Source organism: Panthera leo, chromosome F2 (genome assembly GCF_018350215.1).
Source record: "Panthera leo isolate Ple1 chromosome F2, P.leo_Ple1_pat1.1, whole genome shotgun sequence".
In the NCBI taxonomy this organism is placed as follows: Eukaryota; Metazoa; Chordata; class Mammalia; order Carnivora; family Felidae; genus Panthera; species Panthera leo.
In genome coordinates this window covers 73,458,861-73,480,678 of record NC_056695.1, presented here as the reverse complement: position 1 = coordinate 73,480,678, position 21,818 = coordinate 73,458,861, and the positions used below count along the sequence as shown (strand labels likewise).

Below are 21,818 nucleotides of genomic sequence, written 5' to 3'. Positions count from 1 at the left end.
ACCGCACCTGCTTCTGGAAGGCTCCTAAGGGCCAGGCCACAGGGTTTTCAGGAGCTTGGACTTTACCCAGCGGATAAACATTGCTTCCAGTGTGTTCCTTAGAACCCGATGCTCTTGCAAAACAACAGTCCCATGGTCGAAATCTTTGGGGAAAGACTGTACTTCATTTGTTTAACTGAGAGCCACCGTGCATACTCGCATTTTGATGGTTCCTGGAAGTCCTAAAGCAGCAAAACCTTCTTAATGGATTTTTTTCCCCCAAATTGACTTGGCTATGGGGTCCTTTTTACCTGCTGGCCTCTGCAGTGGGGTAGGGAGATGGTCGGCATGGGTATTGCCTCCCTCGCCCCCAGTCTCCTCTGCCTCTCTGCTCTCAGTCGCCAGCATCGCAATTCATGGGTGGACCTCATGTTTTAGCACAGTCTACGCCAGGGCCTTCCCTGAAGCCGAGGGAGACCACCAGGTGGCACAGCTCAGAAGTGTGGGGACATTCACCACCCCAGGGGTGACCGTCCACCAGCAGGGGGCAGGAGCCCCCAGGCCGAAGTCCCAGCTCCCATCTTCCAGGGCGACAACCTTGGGAGGTGTTCCGCCTGCAGAATGGAGCCTGCTCACACCCATCTCACCTTGCCTTTCTCCTTCCCTGGCTCCCTCTCCCCTCTCCCCTCCCTTGTGCCTCCTGGGAGATTATCTCCCCACACGTCACCCACGGCCAAGGCCTGGATTTGGTGCCGCTTTTAGGGGAAACCTGCCTTCAACAGCGTCTGAGCTTCAGGCTTCACCTCCACAACCGGGGCAGCCCCGACCCCTCCTCTGGGGGCCGGGGTGGGGGAGGGGGGTGCCCTTGGGGAACCGCTTCCCTGGGATCGAGAGTAACGGCTCTGACAGCCCTGCCCCCAGTCCCTGCTCGGCTTGGGAAGGCGTGCGCGCTCACTTCCCGTTTCTCCATCTGCCACAGGAGACTAAGCCTGCCTACCACGTGCGACTGGTGTCACGGTTTCGCCCAGCGATGCCCGGCACGTGTGGGGCTGCAGGCAGCCAGTGGCTGCGACGGCTCCACTGCCTTGGCCTGACCTTCTTTTCCTTCTCCCCCCCGCCCCCCCGCCCCCCCTCTGTCCCCGCTGCCAGACATCTTCGTGCTGATCGCCTCCGTGCCGGTGGTTGCCGTGGGAAACCAGGGCAATGTGCTGGCCACCTCGCTGCGCAGCCTGCGCTTCCTGCAGATCCTGCGCATGCTCCGCATGGACCGCAGGGGCGGCACGTGGAAGCTCCTGGGCTCCGCCATCTGCGCCCACAGCAAAGTAAGTGGCGCGGAGAAGCCGCCAGACCGCGTGGGCCTCTCGCCCACCGGTGGTGCCTTGCGGGGCTTCCCCTCCCGCGCGGTGTCCCCCGAGGGCGGTCGCGTGCCACCACCGGTGATGAGGGGGAGGGGGAGGAGGAGGAGGAGGAGGAAGAGCGGCACAAGCAGGGGTGCAACAGCAGCAAAAGCAGGCACATCCGGGTTCAAGCCCTCTCCCGCTCCACCCTGTGGCCGAGGCGCTCAACTCTCCTTGAGCCTCGGGTTCCTCATTTCTAGAGGGAAGATGAGGATAGCTCTGCCTCCCGGTCGTCGAGGGGGTGAAATGAGCCAGCGCAAGGCAGCGGAAAGGTTCAGGGCGCCCACAGACTGGGGGGAGTCCCAACTCTGTTGGCGTGACTGGGGATTTTCTGTAACCTCCTGGGTCTTGGTTCCTGCGTTTATAAAATGAGGATGGGGCGCCTCGGTGGCTCAGTGCCTTGAGCGGCTGGCTCTTGATCTCAGCTCAGGCCTTGATCTCGGGGTTATGAGTTCAAGCCCCCCTCTCCTCCCCCGGCTTCGGGCTCCCTGTTGGACTCTATGTTGGGCTGTGTGCTGGGTGTGGAGCTTACTTAAAAAGGGGGTACCTGGGTGGCTCAGTCAGCTAAGCTTCTGAGTATTGATTTCAGCTCAGGTCATGATCTCACAGTTCGTGGGTTTGAGCCCCACTTTGGGCTCTGCACCAAGCAGAGCCTGGTTGAGATTCTCTTCCTCTCTCTCTCTGCCCCACGTCACTCTCTCTCTCAAAATAAATAAATAAATTTTTAAAAGAAGAAGAAGAAGAAGAAGAAGGGGGCACCTGGGTAGCTCAGTTGACTAAGCGTCTGGCTCTTGATTTCGGCTCAGGTCATGATCTCATAGGTTATGAGATCAAGCCCCACATCAGGCTCCATGTTGACAGGGCAGAGCCTGCTTGGTATTCTCTCTCTCTCTCTCTCTCTCTCTCTCTCTCTCTCTCTGTCTCTCTGTCTCTCTGTCTCTCCCTTCCCCCCCCCCCCATTCTGTGCTTCCCCCACTCACATTCTCTTTCTTTCTCTCTCTCAAAATAAATAAGCTTTAAAATAGATAAATAAATAATTTTTTTAAGTATAAAATGAGGATGATAATGCACTCACCTCAAACGGTGAAAAGATTTAGAACATGCTGTTCTTATGAGCTTCCTCAGCAGTTGAAATGAGAATCCTAGCTGCTCGCGTGAGAAGAGATACATTTCAGCGCCTGGATAATAGTAGGTGCTCATTTATTATTCCAAATATGCTTTTCTTCACAAACAATACAAATAAATATAGAAATAAAATGAAATACAAAGGTAGAAACACCTGGAGCCCTTCACCTCATGAAGCCATACATGCTTTATTCTGTCTCTGTTCCCTCTGACCCCAGACTCGGTGAGGTCTGAGCTTTCTTTCGAGATTTCTGTCCTCCACCTGACCGTTTACTCTCTTGGCAGGGGACACGCTAGCAGTTCCTAACCTTGTAGCCATGGAGCTGAGCTGATTCACGGCTCCGGCAGACATCAGGGCTGAAAATGGCTGGTTTCGATTCCTGTCCTGTGTTCCCTCAGATTCCAATAGAAGACTGTTGCATATTTCCCACGGAGTTCCCGGGAAGAGACAGATCCACGCCACCGCCAGACCCCACACCCGAGGTCAGGAGGGCCGAACGTCAAGACAAAATGACATCTCCGTGGCGGGAGACCAAAGGCAGAAAAAGAAACTGCTTGTCAAGCCCTACGTGCCATTCGGCCCCCAACACATCCCCGCTCTTAGCATCGTGCTGCTCCTAGGCCGCAGCATGGCTGCTGGGCCGCCATTCACTTCCGGGTCAGGCGGTGCATTTAGGAAGTGAGCACATGCCAGGATTCCAGCCCCGCTTCCCCATTTATTAACCTTACTCCCCACTCTAAGCCTGGTGAAGGAGCACTTGTCAATTCTTCTCTTCATCCACTCATTCAAAACCTCTGTCCTCCGGGCCGGGTCCCACGACTCGCTCCTCTGGGTTTCGGCAACACAGAGTGGAGGCCCGTGTTGCACGGGGTGAGGATTTCAAGGTCAGGCTAGGCCAGGCTGTGCTGCCGGGACAAAGAAGCCCAGAGTTTCTGCGACTTGGCGCAAAAATGCCGCTGCCTTCTCACTCACATGGAGTCTGACGTGAGCCTGGAGCCCCCTGCGCAGTGGACTTCAGGAACAGGCAGGAAGCTGCTGCCGGCATTCCCCCCACATGGGCTCCACCCTAGTCCCCCAGTCCCAGTCTGATCGCAGGGTGGCTCAGGGCAGGAGTCTGTGGACAGAGGGTGGGGGGGGGGGCAGCCACAGGCCGTGACCAGCAAAAAATCGTGGAAAGTCAGAATTACCTTGAAGAGCCTTCTGAATGACTGCAAAGCACAGAACTGGGACACATTTTCACTCATTTTCAGTGCCCATTATGCTACTTCTTAATAATCCAACAAAACCAATTTTCCTGTGCGCTGATGAACAGACCGCAGTTTCCCCAGCTAAGCACCAGATGAAACTTCTGACTCGCACTTGGGGGCCGGCGGGTATGACAACACATAGGAACATGAGAGCCGCGCTCAACGAGGCGAGAAGCTCGTGCCCAGACAGTCACTGGGGAAGGACCATCCAGTTCACGTTTCTCTTCTTGAACCTGCCCAGCAGGGCCGACAGTCACCAAAGGGAATGGCCGGCTGGCTGGGTTGCCTGCACCATTGAAACCTCTCTGGGCTGTAAAGTGAACTCACCAAAGGGCACTGTGCACGTGATGCTGTGGGGGAAGCCATACCTAAGCAGTGAGCAGAATAAGTGTTACAGGTTTGGAGAAGTCTACTTGGGACGTAACGAAAGCATAAGGGAACTACAGATGAGCTCCGTCTCCTTGAGCAAGTGAATGTTCGGGAAACTTGCATCATGGAGGTGACAGGAATCTCAAGATGACCCACTCCTCTTCATGGGGAAGGGCAGTGTGGGCAGTGAGACGAGTGTGAACAGCGGCACGAAGCACCCCTCTCAGCGAGAGCTGACCCAGAAGGTCAGAGAGATGGGGCATATGGATATGACCCACTTTGCTCCCCGGGAAGACGTAGCAGGGGCGTCAGATCTAATCTTCAGACTGTGTTTGCCAATAACCTTGACTTTCTTCTGCCCAACCTACCGTGCTGACCTTTGAAATCGGAATAGAATGAGAGAAATCGAAAGAGGCTTAGGGATCCTCTGGGTCAGGGTATTCGAAACTTCGGTGAGTGGCCGATCTTTGCCATATCCCTGCACCGTCCTTACTGTTTCTTAGCGTTTTTCTCTTAATCGACTCACTTTTGTGCATTCACTCCTACGTCCTAGTCTATCATGTGATAATATCCACGAAATAATGGGTTTTATGGTCATTTTAATTTATGCTAATTTTTAATATAGTTTAAATCAGTACGTGACTCTTTAACATAAAAACTGCCTGTCTTCCTTCCATGAGGAGTACACGTGTCACTTTGAGGAACTGTGATCTGGTACTTCCATTTCGAAAATGAAGAAACGAAAGCTGGGGAGGGGGATAATTTGCCAGGATCACACAGGAAATCAGTGGCAGGGCTGGGTTCCCTAGGCCACGCTAGCGACCCCTGCTGTTGATTTCCCAGTAGCGCCGAGCTTTATCTTGGATCTGAGAAGTTCTGCCCGGAATCAAGTCTCCTGAGTCCTGGGCCTTGTCTCAGAGGCAGCTGTCAGGTTTTCCTGCCTCCCTACCTCCCTGTGAAGTCTCGGGAGCTGTGATATTGAGGATCCCTGAAGACAGAACTCTTCCTCTCCTCCTAGAGCTATACACTCCTTCTGTTAATGATGGAAGGAAGGACCATATTATTACCACGAAGACAAGAAACAACAAGTGTTGGCGAGGATGTGGAGAAAAGGGAACCCTCGTGCACTGTTGGTGGGAATGCAACTTGGTGCAGCTGCTGTGGAAACAGTAGGAAGGATCCTCAAAAAAATTGAAACCAGAAATATCCTATGACCGAATAATTCCACTATTGGGTATTTACCCAAAGAAAACAAAAACACTAATTCAAAAAGATATATGCACTTTTATGTTTATTGCAGCATTATTTATAATAGCCAAGACATGGAAGCAACCTAAGTATCTATCAATAGACAAAGGGATGAGGAAAATATGGTGTATATATACACAATGGAATATTAGCCATAAAAAAGGACGAGATCCTGCCATTTGTGAGAGCATGGATGGACCTAATGGATATCATGCTAAGTGAAACAAGTCAGCAGAAAGACAACTACCATACGATTCCACTCGTCAGTGGAATCTAAAAAAGACAACGAAGAGAGCCCAAATGTCCATCGACTGATGAATGGATAAAGAAGATGTGGTATATATATACAACGGACTATGACTGAGCTATCAAAAAAGAATGAAATCTTGCCATTTGGAACAACATGGACGGAACTAGAAAGTATTCCACTAAGCAGAATAAGTCAGAGAAAGACAAATACCGTATGATTTCACTCGTGTGGAATTTAAGAAACAAAACAGATGAACGTATGGGAGGGGGGGTAGAGAAGAGAGGGAAACAAACCGTAAGAGACTCTTAATGATAGAGAACAAACTGAGGGTTGATGGAGGGAGGTGGGTGGGAGATGGGCTGGATGGGTGATGGGGATTAAGGAGGGCACTTGTTGGGATGAGCACTGGGTGTTCTATGGAAGTGATGAATCACTGAATTCTACTCCTCAAACCAATATTGCACCATATGTTAACTAAAATTTAATTTTTTTAAATTCTAACAAATAAATAAAATAACAACTAACAAATGAGTTAAGCAAAAACCAGAATCAGACCTTTAAATACAGAGAAGAGAGGCTCCTGAGTGTCTCAGTCAGTTAAGCATCTGACTCTTGATTTTGGCTTAGGTCATGATCTCACCGTCTGTGGGTTCAAGCCCCGCATCGGGTTCTGCACTGGTGGCTCGGAGCCTGCTTGGGATTCTCTCTCTCCCCCTCCGCACCCTGCCCCTCCCCTGCTCACACACATGCGTTCTCTCTCTCTCTTTCTGTCTCTTTCTCTCAAAAATAAATAAATAAACATTTAAAAAAATACAGAGAACAAACTGATGGTTGCCAGAGGGAAGGAGGTAGAGGGTTGGACAAAATGGGTCAAGGGGAGTGGAAGATACAGGCTTCCAGTGAGGGAATGAATAAGTCACAGGAATAAAAGACAGCATAAGGAATATGGCCGATGACATTGTAATAGAGCTATAGCGGGACAGATGATAGCTACACTTGGGGCGAGCATAACATAATGTGTAACCTTGCGGAATCACTATGTTGCACACCTGAAACGAATGCAATGTGTCAACTATACTCAAATTTAAAAACAGAAAGAAAGAAAAAGGAAAGAATGACCGTATTACTGATCCCCTTTCATGGTGACGGGAGGTGAGGCTCAGGGAGGTACATAACCCGCCCACAGTCACAATGTTCGTAAGCCCGGACTCCACCTCCAGGGTATCTGCCTCCAGCATGCGTCCAGAGACTTCTCAGTGACCACCTCCCTTGTCCACTGCTTGCTCTCCCAGGAGCTCATCACCGCCTGGTACATTGGGTTCCTGACGCTCATCCTTTCTTCATTTCTGGTCTACCTGGTTGAGAAAGATGTGCCCGAGGTGGATGCACAGGGAGAAGAGATGAAGGAGGAATTCGAGACCTATGCAGATGCCCTCTGGTGGGGCCTGGTGAGTCACCATCTTGAAGGCCCCCCATGGGGACTGACTGTTAGAGACAGAGGTGTGGAGGGCGCGGCATGGGTGTTCTCCTAGGTGGCAGCCGCGTGCACGCACAGGTGCATGCACTTGGAATGGGCTTTTCCTTAACGCTTACAAGTGATGGGAATAGTCAGTGCCCATCATCACCCAGGGACCTTGCTTCATTAGTTGTAGACTGTTATCAGCTGAGTTGTGCATGTGCAAACAGCCGCAGTGGCAGGTGCACACACGTGCACTCAGACCTTCAAACGCACCTGGAGACCCACAGCCCCGTACCCACCAGGGACACGTGTTACGAACGCTAGCAGTTTCCGAAGGCTTACTTTGCTCCAGAGCATTGCTCTAAAGTCCTTCCTTGTATTAACATATTTTAAACACAATTTCTATTTTGAGTCCCTTTTTTTTTAAATTTTTTTTTTTAACGTTTATTTATTTTTGAGACAGAGAGAGACAGAGCATGAACGGGGGAGGGTCAGAGAGAGAGGGAGACACAGAATCTGAAACAGGCTCCAGGCTCTGAGCCGTCAGCCCAGAGCCCGACGCGGGGCTCAGACTCACATACCGCGAGATTGTGACCTGAGCTGAAGTCGGACGCTTAACCAACTGAGCCACCCAGGCGCCCCTGAGTTCCTTTTTTTAAGTGGGGAAACTGAGGGGGCGACTGGGTGGCTCAGTTGGTTAAGCGTCGGCTCAGGTCAAACCACTTTGGCTCAGGTCATGAGCTCGTAGTTTGTGGATTCAAGCCTCACGTCGGGCTCCGTGCTGACCGTTCAGAGCTCAGAGCCTGCGATGGATTCTGTGTGTGTGTCTCTCTCTCTGCCCCTCCTCTTCCTCTCAAAAACAAAGATTAAAAAGAAATTAAAATAAAATGGGGAAATTGAGGCATGAAGCGGTTAAGTATGTAATGAAGCCAAGACAGATCCCTGAGCCAGTTAGTGGTGGAACCTGGGATTTAAACTCAGGCAGTCGGCCTCCAGAGGCCACACGCTTAACCGCTCTGCTTTCCCGTTCTCCATATTCGTAAGTATGTGTGCACAGTCAACTACACTTGTAAAAACACCCAGGACTATACAACACCCATCAGCACAGACAAGTGCACACATACAGAGATACCCATGCACACATACACAATATGTATAAACGCACTCATAGGCGCGCATACATTGGGAAACATGGCCATACCCAAAATCACACATAGGTAAATATGCCAGGAATTCCCATGCACGTGTTTGTAATTATTTGAAATGTTTGTTGGCTGATCGACTATAGGTAGGAAATCCGTAACTTAGAAACAGGTGTGGTCTCCAGGCTCCCACGTACTTACTTGGCACTTGGTACCTTGTCTCCCGTGGGGGAAACATCCCCAGGCAGTACAAAAGGCCGACAGGTGGAGCTCAGCTGACTTCCCTCTCCCCGCAAAGGCTCTTGTCTGACTTCTTCTCTCTTCAGATCACACTGGCCACCATTGGCTACGGAGACAAGACGCCCAAAACGTGGGAGGGCCGCCTGATTGCAGCCACCTTTTCCTTAATCGGCGTCTCCTTTTTTGCCCTTCCAGCGGTAAGTACCTTAGATGTTTACCCTAGAGTGACACGCAGGACCCCCTCCGCCGCCCACCCGGCCCCAGCTGAACCTCCCAGGCGGACGCTAGCCCCTGAGACCCCCTCAAGTCCACACGCCGGGCTGTTCCAAGTCCAGTCCCCAGGCTGCCTTCTCTAAGCTCAGTGAGTCCCTCCCTTCTCTGGGCCTGACTCTGCAAAGGCATCTCTGACCCCATGCTGGCTCCCCCCCGCCCCCGACAGCAGACTGTGAGCTCCCTGGGGGCTGAGATTATATCTCCCACCCACGTTTTCCCCAGCTCCTTGCACGTGGCAGGTCCTTCGTCAATGTGAGCTCCCTTCCCTTATCCTGTCATTTCGTGTCCTGGCTTCTGTAAAAACAATTCATTTCCCGCCAGAGTGAGTCTTGACTCGTGATAGAATAACCCACCAAAGCCCGGCGCCCATGAGCGTAACAGTAGCAACAGTCCTAGAAAGCACTTGTCGGACTTACCCTGTGCTGGAATCGTGCCAAATGCTTTACCTACATCATGTCTTTTAATCTTCATGACAACATCGTGAGTTTGGTGCGGTGTCTGTCGCCATTTTCCAGATGAGAAAACTGAGGCTCAATTAGGTCAGTCAGGTTTCCACAGTCACAAGGCTCTTGGGTTGTGGGTTCTGTCTCTTAATCGTGAGGCTGGAAAGAAACTTCTTAGGGAAAAATCGCCCTTCCTCACCCCCCCAGCCCGCACCCCGCTTCATCTCCCAGCCTTCCTCTTTAGCGATACTCGTCCTCCGTGGTAGCCCCACCTTGTCTGTTTCTCCTAAGCTCTCTGACCTTGGGCATATGACCTTCATGAATCTCAGTCTCCTCATCTAGAATAGGTTGGGGGCTGTGGGGGTGCCACATGGTCTCCTCTAACTTGAAAAGGGCGTGGCTTCTATCCATGTAATCCACGTGTGAGGCCGACCTGGACACCAAAACAGGTCACAATTCTGGGAACTTCCGGTAGAAGTCTTAAGGGACAATTCCAGCACTAAAATATTTTTATTATTTCTTTAACATTTACTTATTTTGGAGAGAGAGAGAGAGAACGAGTGAGCACAACGGGGGGAGGGGCAGAAAGAGAGGGAGACAGAGAATCCAAAGCAGGCTCCCTGCTATTGGCTCAGAGCCCATTTCGGGGCTCTAATCCACAAACCATGAGGTCATGACCTGAGCCAAAGGCAGGTGCTTAACTGACCAAGCCCCCCAGGTGCCCCAAGCGGCTAAAATATTCTTAAATTCCACTCAACATTTACTGGACATCTGTTCTGTGTCATACTTCTTCTTACTAAACAGCTCCTATACATGATTTCACTTTTTCTGTAACAAAATTTTGAGGAAGGTACTATTAGCCCACTTCCCAGTACAGGATGCCAAGGTGCAGTAGATAAGTGACTTGCCCAGATATCTCACCACTAGAAAGCGGCAGAGTCGGGAACTGAAGCCAGGCCTTCCTGACACCGAGATTCCACTTAACCCAAAACCTACTCCCTGGCAGAGAAGAAGGGGGTCTTTGTGGCCCTGGGAGTGGGGGTGGGGCCCCCAGAGAGGCCAGCGGGGCTGACCCGGGCCTGACTTCTCCCTCCAGGGCATCCTGGGGTCGGGGCTGGCACTCAAGGTACAGGAGCAGCACCGGCAGAAGCACTTTGAGAAAAGAAGGAAGCCGGCCGCTGAACTCATTCAGGTCTGTCCTCCTGGGGATAAGCCGGGTCGGGACTGAGCTCATGCATCTGTGTGGGGGCCGGGGGGCTGTGTGTGCTTGCACCGCAGTGGGCGTGCCTGGGACTGGGGACAGAGCCCAGGACTGTGCTTGCTTGTGGGCGGCTATGGGCGTCCTGTCTGTGTGGCACCAATGTGACAGTCCCAACGTTCTCCCATCCACGTTTGAAGACAAGCGAGAAAGAGACATGGGACTCCGAGAGGGACCAAGGCATCAGCTGTTTTACTAACCGTATTGGAAAATTTGACTCTGGGTCCATACTAGGCTTCTCCTCCTCCTACTTCCCACCCCTCTCCTGACCTAGGGACCCACAAGGAAGAGCAGACCTAGAGTCCAAGGACTTAGCTCATCAGCTACAAGGAAACGTGGCCCCTCACATCTGCCAGTGAGGGAGAACCCGTAAGCCAAGACGGAAAGAGTTGCCTTACGTGTGCCCAGTATGGGACAGCGGGCCGTTTGTCCTGCCCAGTAGACCATCATGCACCAGTGGATGTTGGACGCCTGCCAGATCCATCACTCCTGCCCCGTGGGCTGGATGTGGGGAGAATAGTGAGAGGTGGGGAGAAGGGTAGACGTGTTCCCGCTTAAACCTCAGAGGGAGATTCTGCTTCATGGTGTTGTGGGTTGTTGGGAGCACAGAGAAGAGGAGGGTGAAGTCCCCCGACTACAGCTACGTGGGACCGAACGTGTGCCTACCATGAACCTGTGTTACGGTGTACCCTCGTGTACGGATGGTCTCTGCAGGTCTGTGGGTCTGACACCAGATGGTACACGATGTTATTCTACGTAGTGAAGAGTCCAGGCCAGTCCCAGCCTCTAAGGGTCTGTTCCGTTACCCCCCAAGCCCCAAACCATCATGGTATTCCTGAAGTTCTAGTATATTCGAATCAAAACCTCATCTCCCAGGCCGTCTCTTGCACCCAAAGTGGCACAAAGATAGTGTGCACCCTCCTACCTGTCTGAGAAGGCTCAGGGAGCCTTGCAGCCAGAGTAAACCCTGCTCCTTCTGGGGATTCTATGCCCAGCCCCCTCCTCTCCTTCCTTCGCATTTCTCCACACCCCGATGGCCCCAGTTATGCCTCCAAGATGGTGGGTCAGGGAAGGTTTTCTTCCCCAAGGAGCTACAAAAAGCCAGGAAGCCTGGCTTCTCTGGATATTACCTCAATTGCATATTTAAACTCTTAAGAGTCAGGGGCTTCACAAATGTTTTAATCCTGTGGGATTCTGTGTGAGTGTTTCAGTGCTGTCTGGTCATTCCAGCCCCTCCCTTCTCCTCCTCAGGCTGCCTGGAGGTATTATGCTACCAACCCAAACAGGATTGATCTTGTGGCAACGTGGAGGTTCTATGAATCGGTCGTCTCTTTTCCGTTCTTCAGGCAAGTGACCACCTATCTGAACGCTCAGGGTGTGACTGACCATCCCCGCCGTGGGTCTGTATTTGGGCCTGTGGGCTCCGTAGTTTCTCGGAGAACAGGGCTTGGTTCCCAGACTGCGCCACACATTCGAATCACCTGGGAGCTCAAAAAACTCCCCCAGTTCACGGGCCACACCCCAGGCTATTTGATCAGAAATGCCAAGAGTGGAGTCCAGGGATCAGTACTTTTTTAATGTGTATTTATTTTTGAGAGAGAGAAAGAGAGAGTGCGAGGGGCAGAGGGAGAGGGAGAGAGAGGATCTGAAGCAGGTTCCGGGCTCTGCATTGATAGCAGAGAACCTGATGCAGGGCTCGAACTCACAAACCGTGACATCATGACCTGAGCTGAAGTTGGATGCTTAACTGACTGAGCCACCCAGGGCCCCCCAACATCAGTAATTTTAAAGCTTCCCAGATAGCCCCAGTGTGCCACCGGTGGTTACCAACTGGACAGTGTGGAGGGGCTGAGAAGAGAAGGTTCGATCATTGTTTGAGCAGGGCTGGGGTCTGAGGAAGTGGGAAGCCCGGGCAGTGGGCCTCGCTCACAGTTCTGGATGCTTCCCCCGCCTGGCCATGGCCTGTACACCCACAGACCGTTCTAGATGCTGGGAACAGGCAGGCGGAAGAAGCAGCAGGAGGAATCCTCCAATGACCCAGAGATGTCGTTTTGTGTTCTTAGAGGTGGTAGATTAAATTAAAGGCCTCGGGGGGGAAAAAATGAAAAGCATTGCCCACAGCCAGCACCTGTAAAAAGGAAGAGAGAGAAGTTAATAATCACTAGATATCCAGTCCATCCAAGGTATCTGAGTTCGTACTTCAACCAGCCCTCCCAGGCAGCCTAAGAAGCAGGCCAGAGGATCCCAAATGTTAAGAGGCGTTAAAATCCGTGGAGGGCGGATGTCTGGGTGACTCACTTGGTTGAGCATCTGCCTTCGGCTCAGGTCATGATCTCACAGTGCATGAGTTTGAGCCCACGTTGGGCTCTGTGCTGACAGCACAGGGCCTGTGTCTGGTGTTCTGTCCTCCCCCCTCTCTCTGCCCCTCCTCTGTTCACACTCCCTCTCTCTCAAAAATAAATAAACATTAAAAAAATCAGTGGAGGGCTCTGGGAGCTCGGGTCCTATACCCGCCTCCAGCCATTTCCATGGTGCTGGCCTAATAAAGCATCTTGGACAGATGCCCCAAGGCGAGTCCGACAGCGTGGCTCACGGTCCCCTCCCGGGGACAGGCTGAGTGGTCGGGTCACCAGGCTCCTCTCACAGGGGGGCGAAGCTGGGGCTCAGAAGCTTGGGGCATTTTGGCCGATGTCTGCCACGTCAAGAAGCCCCCAAAGCCCGTGATCTCTTCACTGCCTGGGCTACTGAAACAGACTGTGCTTCTCCAGGGGGTAGACGCTGCCGTCCTGAGCCGGGAGTTTACGCGTGTGGAAGGAATGCAGAATTGCTCTCGGATTCCTGGTTGGGAGGGAGAGTAGAGGGACCCCGAGCCTCACCCCTGAGCTGGGCCCTGCTCTGAAGCCCGTTTCTGCCACAGGCCTTTGGTTTCAGGGATTCTAGTGTGACCCGGTCACAGCCAAGTGGCCCTCTCGGTCCCCATCCCACCCTCCCACCCACCTGTCATGGGACCGGCAACCAATGTCAGAACCCAGCCTCACATATCCCCTCACCCCTATCGCCAGATTGCGGTACAGATTTACAGAAATTCAGGAGACCTGGGTTCTTCTGGCTCGTTTCCCTGCATAAAACCTTCCAATGGATGGCCGTGACAAGGAGAATAAAGTCCAAAACCTGACCATGAGCTGCAGGGCCCTGAAAGCTGACCCCTGCTTGCCTTCCGTCTCATTCCTGCAGAGGCCGTAGTGGCAGGTGCAGCTTTCTACTCCGGGCATCCAGTCCACCAATCACAGGTGACCAGCAAAGGAATCTAAACTTGATCCTGAGGGCAGAGAGAAGCTGCTTGAGCCCGAGTATGGCATGATCAGATCTGTGTTTCAGGAAGATGACAGGAAGGGTGTGGAGGCGGGCTGGACAGGCTCAGGATTCGAGACAAGGAGACCGGTGAGCAAAAGAGTGCAGGATTCAGGGTGAGAGGCAGCCGGGGCCTAGCCCAAGGTGGATGCTTCAGAAGGACGGTGGGTGGAGGACCAGAAAGGGAATAAGAAGAGGGGGGTATCTCAAGGAGTTATGACGGGCAAAGGAGTCAAGGGGATGGAAGAATCAAGGCTTCCAGAAACCAGCGATGAAGCTTGGGTTCCTAGGCTGCGTCTTCTTACCTGTCATTAGATCCTTTGGCTCAGGTGATGGCCTCCACGGTTCCCTTTGATTCTAAAATTCTGTTTTTGCCATCATCATTTTGGGTCGGGGATGACATCAGTTTTCTTTTGGGTCACAAGAGCCTTCGCAGGGGCAGGCGGCCTCCCTGGTAAAGGACAGAGTGACCTTGGACTTGGAGACGATGTGCAACCACACTGAGCTCAGAACCAAGATGCTTTCTGTTTGCTGGGCAGCCCCAGGTCTTGGCAACAGGCCTATTCTTTTGGGTTGATTTATTATAAATAAGGCATTGTCCTGGCTGTCAGAGACTCGGAGGAAGATGCTGTGTCGCAGGGCTGCTGTGATAGGGGAATGGCTTTTAAACTGAGAGAGAACACTTCTTTCTTTCATTCTTTCAAGGACAAAAGTATAAAGTCACTAGCAAGACTTAGCAAGTCCAACCAGAGTCACTTAGCAACCGTTCTGAAACAAGGCAGTCCCTTGGGAAAAAAATGTCCCTGAACGCCAACCCCCTCCATACGTTCAGCGGTAAAGGTGATAATTCATTGGTGTGTCCTCACCTGTCCCCTATAGGTTTTTTGTCTCTTGTTTATGCTTTAAAAACATATTGAGGTATGTTTCATATGCTGTAGGAGGGTCTCACACTAAAAAGTACCCCTTGAAAGTAAACAGTTTAGTGGTTTTTAGTGTAGTCATGAAGTTGAGCATTCATCACCAACTGTCTCATTCCAGAACATTTTATTGCCCCAGAAAGAAACCCTAAACCCATTAGGAGTTACTCCTCTCCTCCTTTCCCCCAGCCCCTGCAAGCTCTTGCCTATTGTCTGTCTCTATTCTACCTATTCTGGACTTTTCATATAAAAATGAAATCTCATAATATGTGGTCATTTAAGTATGGTTTCTTTCACTTAGCATGTTTTCAGGTCTCATCCAGGTTGTCCTATGTATCAGAAATTGATTCCTTTGTATGGATGAGTAATATTCTATTACAGACGCTCTGTTTTGTTTATCCATTCATCAGGTGACGCACATTTGGGTGGTTTCCACTTTTTGGCCATTATGCTGATGTACTCGTTGTGTGGACATAAGTTTTCAATTCTCTTGGGCTTATACCTGGGAGTGGAATTGGTAACCCTCTGTTTAACTTCTTGAGGAACTGCCCGACTGTTTACTGTGGTGGTGGCATCATCTTATATTCCGCTGAAAGACTCGGAAGAATGATGTTATTTAGCCCAGCCCTAGGAGTGGGGCCGTATCAGAGTTTCCGGCTCAGTGCAGTCCTCTGTGAATTTGCAGGATATATCTGTTTAGGCCTAGCGCTGATGGATGATGGTATTGCCTTTTTGGTTTTTATTTTCTGTTACTATTTAAAATTATAAACTCATCGCTGCTGAATTATAAAGAACTTCAGAGGGCTATGAGTCCAAGCCCAGATCTTCTGATTTATTGGCCTGTGGAGACTGTGTCTCCTTAGTGCAAGTAGGCAGTGGGAGTCTGAGACGGTACGGGGAGGACCTTAGGAGATGGTGGTTGTACATTGTTATGTGCAAGCACAGATGAGGGCAGACATTAGAAACTACATGTCGAGGCACCTGGGTGGTGCAGTCGGTTAAGCGTCCGACTTTGGCTCAGGTCATGATCTCACAGTTCGTGAGTTCAGAGTTTGAGCCCCACATTGGGCTCTCAGCTGTCAGAGCGGAGCCAGCTTCGAATCCTCTGTCCCCCTCTCTCTGCACTTTCCCCTCCTCCCCAAATAAATAAACATTAAAAAATTGGAAAAAAAAATCCCACATGTTGCCTTCCATTGACAGGGAACCTGCTTACCGTTTGGTTCCCTAAAGACAGTGGTAGAATTATCTACAGTACATCTGTGCCAATGTGGTCCCCCTAGCAGATGTGGCTTTTGAGCCTCTGTCTGTTACTCATGCAATTGAGGAATTACATTTTCGATTTTATTTCATTTCAACTTAAATAGTCAGATATGACCAGTGGCTACCATATTGGACATTGTAGCTCTAAAATCATTAGACGTTAGAACTAAAATGGAAATAAGACTTAGGCCCCACATGTAGAAGCCTCTTGACCAAGAAGACCCAGTTAATTTTATGTATAACCAGAACCTTTTCCTTTTATGACCAGCGGCAAGATCACTAGAGTGCCTAGCAATGGAGAAGGGGGGCATATCCAGTCATCCTTCCCTTTGGCCAAGTAACATGGGTCTGCTTTCATACATGCTAATTCATTGAGTCTTTAGAACGCCCTGGAAGAGCAGAAGAAGAGGTAACTCCATTTTCATGTGCAAAATATTATAGGTGAAGAATCGAGAGCAACGGTGAGGTTCATTAGCTTGCTCAATGTCGCCCCCTAGTAAGTAAAGAGGAGAACCCAGGTCTTATGCCAAAGCCCATTGTTATCTCTGGGAAGACAGAGTTTTTCAGGGAGAAAATTGGGTAAAAGTAAGATGAGACAAGGGTTACTGGGACAATAATACCTATTTCTGAAGACTCTTGTCGCGAAGGTCAAATTGAATAGGATGTGTGGAAGCACCTTTTACAGCACCTGGTTTACAGCAGGTGTTCAGTCTCCTCTGGTTGAATCTGGCCCGGAAGGAAGTATTGGTGTTACAGCAGGAAACGAAGACACTAAGAACCCATAGGAAGCCACTGCTAGTGACCACAGGGCTGAAACACCCTGTCTGGAATGTGGTTACAGATCTTTTATTTCTTTATCCCATTCATTCATTCATTCATTCACCAAGCCTTTACTGAGCCTCTCTCAAGTGCAAGTATTGTGTTTGGCATTGGGGATGTAACCGGCAACAGAAGGGGGTCCACTGTGCTGATCCTGTCGCAAGGTTGATGGAGACACGAACGGGGAAGTGGCCCCTGGATGTTTATCATTTGGGGGTTGTTGGAGCCTTGAAGCCAGCTCACAGGGAATAAAGAGTGATATGAAATGAGCATGTGGGGACAGGAAGTGCACATGACAGCTGGAGAGTAATGTGGGGCCAGGGCATTTTCCTTGACAGGAAGGGTCTAATGGAGAGGGATCAATGTGGATATGGGGGGAAGGAGAAGGACTGGAGGAGAGAGCAGGCAGAGGCGTGGGTTCTGAAGCACGAGTGGAGGATGGGCACGAGTGGAGTGTGAACCTGCATCCGTGTGCTCAGAAGGAAAGCCCAGGGTGCAGGGCCAGGTGTATGTGGCTGCTGACCTGGTGATGGGACCTGGGGAAGATCTCTCTCAGTGAGAAGTGAGTCAAATTCGTAGCCTGGGAGGGAAGCCAGAGGCGGGAAGTGTGACGATAGAGACGGCATGGAATCCTTGTCTTGGAGAGTGAGGAAGAAAGGGGGGGGGGGGGCTCTGTCTCTTTAACACTGCTCCCCACGGCACCCCAGCGCACCTCCTGGCCTCCACCCACCCCCACCCTTTTCTTCTCCTCTCAGTGCTCTCCCCACCTCCAGAGTCAGACATCCAGAGCATTCTAGAAAGGCAGAGCACTTTCTGTGCACATGCTTCAGGCAGAGAGATGGGCCCAGAGGAAGTGACCCGCCCAAGGCCACCTGGCACTAGTGGGGGAGCTGAGCCATGAGCTGGAAACCCCCCAGCTGGTCCCTCTGCTTCTCTGCCATGATGCTTCGTATTCTCTCCCCATTTCTCCCATAGTCCACCTATTCATTCGGTATTTATTGTGCATTTACCATGTGCCAGGGTATGGGGTGATCAGAGCACAGTGCCGTGTGCAAAGAGATCCGCTCAGCCTAGACCCTGGGGCTTTGGGTAAGAAACTCCAGGAGGGACCCCTCTGGCTGGAATTTGAAGGATTAGCAATACAGTTCTGGGCAGAGCCTGGGCAAAGGCTCAGAGTCTAGAATGTGCGCATACCCCACGTGGCCTCGTGGTCAGGACGGTGAGCTTCCCCTGGGTTGGAAGCCTGAGTCTGCTACTTCCTACTACTTCCTACTTCTGCTACTGTAAGACCTTGAGCAGCTTTCTTAACCTGTCCATGCCTTAGTTTTGTCAGCAGGGAAATGGGAACGATAATACCATTTCCCTCATGGAGTTGTTTTGAGGATTAAATGAGTCGATCTATAAAAATAACTTAACATGGTATCTGCCTAGTAATTATTTCTCAATAAATATTAGCGATGATGGTGGTGACGTCGACTATGATGGCGTGGTGGTGACAGAGCGATGGGGTGTGTGGCTGCTGAGTGACGAAATTCCTGGTTTCCCGGTCTGTCCCCACCGCTACACAAATCCCCTGAGCCCAGCACAAGGCCTGGGCCAGAGGAAGTGCTCAGCAGCCATGCTCTGGGTGAGGAAACGAACGCGCGGCCCGGAAGAGGCCCGAGAATGCAGAGCCACACCCTTGCGGCAGGGCCTGGGGTCTGGCTGGGGAAACCCGTTCCCGTTCACTGGGTCCCAGGCGCGTTCACCATCTTGTCCTACGGCTCCAATGAGCACCGCCATCTTCGTCAAAGGGAAGCTTCAGGCACAATGTGGGGAGAGGGGAGGCTGTTCGTGTAATTTACACTTTCTTTATGTTTTTCTTTCTCATCCCCTCCTAGGAAAGAACAGCTGGAAGCTGCAGCCAGGTACGTTGCTGATCACGAATCGCCTTCTTCCCACCACCATGGCGGGACAGAGGGTCCGGTTCAATATGGCGGAGGGCCCCGGGGCAGCATGCCGGTTATGAGGCAGAGTTTGGGGCTCGCTGCCGTCGCTGACCACCATATTCCTCTGCCGTTTCCGTGTGAATTTACTCAAGGACAACTCAGCTGTGATCACAGCCACAGCCACTTAGTGAGCAAGACGCAGTTCTGTGCCTGGAGTCCCGCCTATGTTTGTCTCATTTCGTCCTCACAACCGCAGTGTAAGACAGTCCCGGGTACCCCCAATTGTGGGTTGAGGTTGAGGCTCAGAGAGTTTGAGTTATCCCTCTTGGGTCACACAGCTCTTGAGAGGCAAGATCAACATTCGGAGTCAGGTCTGACTATCAAGACCACATTCTTTCCATTAGACATTGCTTCACTTGCTTCTTGGGTTCACACACGGCTCCTCAAAAAGTGAATCAAGACTGTAATTCATGATCCCCAGTAAACCATGCTCACTACAGACTGCTGCAGAGGCAGGTTGGGCTTCTGGATTATGAGCACTTGTGTGCCCCTCCCTTCTCTCTCCCTGTCAAGATGTCACAATATCAGGGACACTATGGACCCTGCTCGAGACTGTAAAGAAAAAACGTCAGTTAAGTTATATATTTATAAATATAAATAACTATAAATACAGATGTCATTTAACCTATTATGTTGAGCAACTACTTGTGAGGCCTTGCAGTCTCCTGGACACTAAGTTCAACATCTGTCCTTCTAGAACTGACAGAATTCAGGTAGAGAGGGTAGCAGGACCCTGGGCCACATGATAGGGGGAATACTTGAAGACAGTGACCTTTGGGAGGCTGAGTCAAATCCTCTTGAATGGAGTCCATGATGGGGCCCCATCCCAGACATAATTCCTCTTGGAAGAAACAGTGACAGACACAGCAGTTAAATCACATACAGAACAGCTAGGACTTCCTGGCTCTTTTGTGCGTGTTTTCGAAAGGATGGAGTGTTTCTTGCCTGGACCTGGTTTGGACTGTAGGGACGTTGGGGGAGATGGTAGAGGAGGGCAGGAATGAATGACAATGACCACGTCAGGGGACATTTGCTAGAGCAGCCACAGCAGGTCACAGAGGCAGGTGGGAAGACCTCAGATATCTTCTCCCAGATACATGTGTAGAAGCCGAGGCGCCCTTCGTAGAAGAGGGCAGACTCACCCCAAATTGCGGGTCTCAAGACTGCCAGAGGGGTACTTGTCCTCTCCTTCTCTCGTGACCAACAGGGTTTTGCATCCTGCATCATGCAGGCATTGACGCTGTAAGTGAATTGCCACATCCACCTGAGAGCCTTTTCTATACAGACCGAACAAGATTCAGCCAAATTGCATTGGATTATGTGCTTCCGGCTTCATGAGAGCCTGGGTAGATGCCTTCTGAGGCTTTGCTAGGGATGCCGCCCCGGTCCTCAGAAAGGGGCTGTCTGGAGTCTCAGCAAGCTGTTCATGCACCTCTCCAGAGCTCCGTTAGGGATGCAGAAGGAAAACGTGTTTCAAGATTTCTCAGGGTGAGAGTTCCCAGGTGTTTGCTGGCTCATCCTCCCCGGGGAAGAAGAACGAGGTCAGTTACATAAGCCACTCGGTCCCCCTCGTCCGGGCTCAGGCACAAATATTTTGGGTTTGCACAGCAAACGGGTTGGCTGACAGATTGACAGGTGAACTACCAGGTGTGATTACAGCCGGGAGGCCGGGCGTGAGACCTAGAGGATGTTACGGGTGAACTGTCGACGGAGACGTCAATTCCCTGACCCCAGAGGGCAGGGAGCAGGGTGAGAGAGAGGTCAGCAGTGGACACGTGCATGTGACGTTTGCTCGCTGATGGCCATTTTCCACCTTTGTGTTAGCGTCTTCAACAGGTTTCCGGCTAACTGGTGTTTCAGTCTTACTCATTGCTTTTTAAATAGCCAAAACCAGATTGGAGTTCATCTCCTTGTCCCCTCCAAGCATGGGTGGTCCACACTTCTGTTTATTTGTTGAGCTGATGTAAGTGTTCTGTTCTCTGTGGCTTAACATATCTCGGTTCTGCATTGGGGTAAGAAAAAGGAAGTTCATCAACTGAATGGAAAGAGCTCAAGCCCATGGTTGCTCACTAAGCCTGCCCCCCCACACACACCTCAGAGGGTCGACACAGAGATGAGCTTCTCTAGTCCTGAGGACAGGGCCATGTTTGACTGCTTTGATTCATGCAGACTTGTTTGAGGAACCTTGGTCCCACTGACTTCCCACAATGGCTGGGAGGTTGGCTTGGATCATTTTATGCTTCTCGGGATCTGTGATTCTGAGGCTAATCAGAAGGAAGAGAACCAGCTTCTGTTGTGGGCTTATGAGGAGCTGAGTACTTTTCCTAGGTTGTCTTAATTAATTCTTATAAAAACAGAGGCAGCTGACACACACACACCCTCACCCCTTTGTACCACTCATGGTGCCCCAGGTAGGACTCAGAATTTCCCTATGAAAGCTTTGTTTTGTATTTAGTCAAAACTTGATCTCTCATCCTCTCTAGACCATGAGCTAACACGGAGCCTGAAGTATAGGGGGTTACCCCCCCCCCCAAATATTTGCTGAATGAATAAATAAATGACTTAATGAAGGGAGTTTTGTACCATCATTTTACTTGTGTAGAGACTGAGCTCAGGCATTTAGTTAACTAGCACCTTAGCCAAGCACAGAAGTAGCCAAGGTGGGGATTTGGAGGGTGGGTCTGTGTGACTGGACCAGATCGTATCAGGCTGCGGCCCACTGTGGCACATTGGATTGCCATGCCCTCCTTGTACCCAGGGGTAGAGCGTGAGCTCAGTGAGTCTCACAGACACATGAACTTGGCATTTGTTCCCTCTTGGCCAGGATCTCCTATCTCATCTTTTCGTATAGCTCAGTCCTTCACTTCAGTTGGGACTCTAAAGTCATCTCTTGAGAGAGCCCCTCTTTGACCCTCTACCCACACCCCATCAGTCTCTATGCCCTTAATCCTACTTCATTATTGTTGTTAGCATTGATGACTATCTAATATACTATGTATTTGTTTCTCGTTTGCCTTCTGTACTAGATAAAATGCCTCCAAGGGGTTGGGCT

The 21,818-nt window shown here is 51.0% G+C and overlaps 1 protein-coding gene across 1 annotated transcript in view; it reads left to right on the top strand.

Moving 5' to 3' along the window:
• LOC122210565 (potassium voltage-gated channel subfamily KQT member 3) overlaps positions 1–21,818 on the top strand; it is a 49,511-nt gene that overhangs the window by 4,442 nt on the left and 23,251 nt on the right. Inside the window, exons 3-8 of the mRNA XM_042923332.1 lie at positions 1,129–1,301; positions 6,909–7,064; positions 8,544–8,654; positions 10,270–10,365; positions 11,683–11,777; positions 18,659–18,685. Coding sequence (XP_042779266.1) covers positions 1,129–1,301; positions 6,909–7,064; positions 8,544–8,654; positions 10,270–10,365; positions 11,683–11,777; positions 18,659–18,685 — 658 coding nt within the window. The remainder of the gene's footprint in view (positions 1–1,128; positions 1,302–6,908; positions 7,065–8,543; positions 8,655–10,269; positions 10,366–11,682; positions 11,778–18,658; positions 18,686–21,818) is intronic.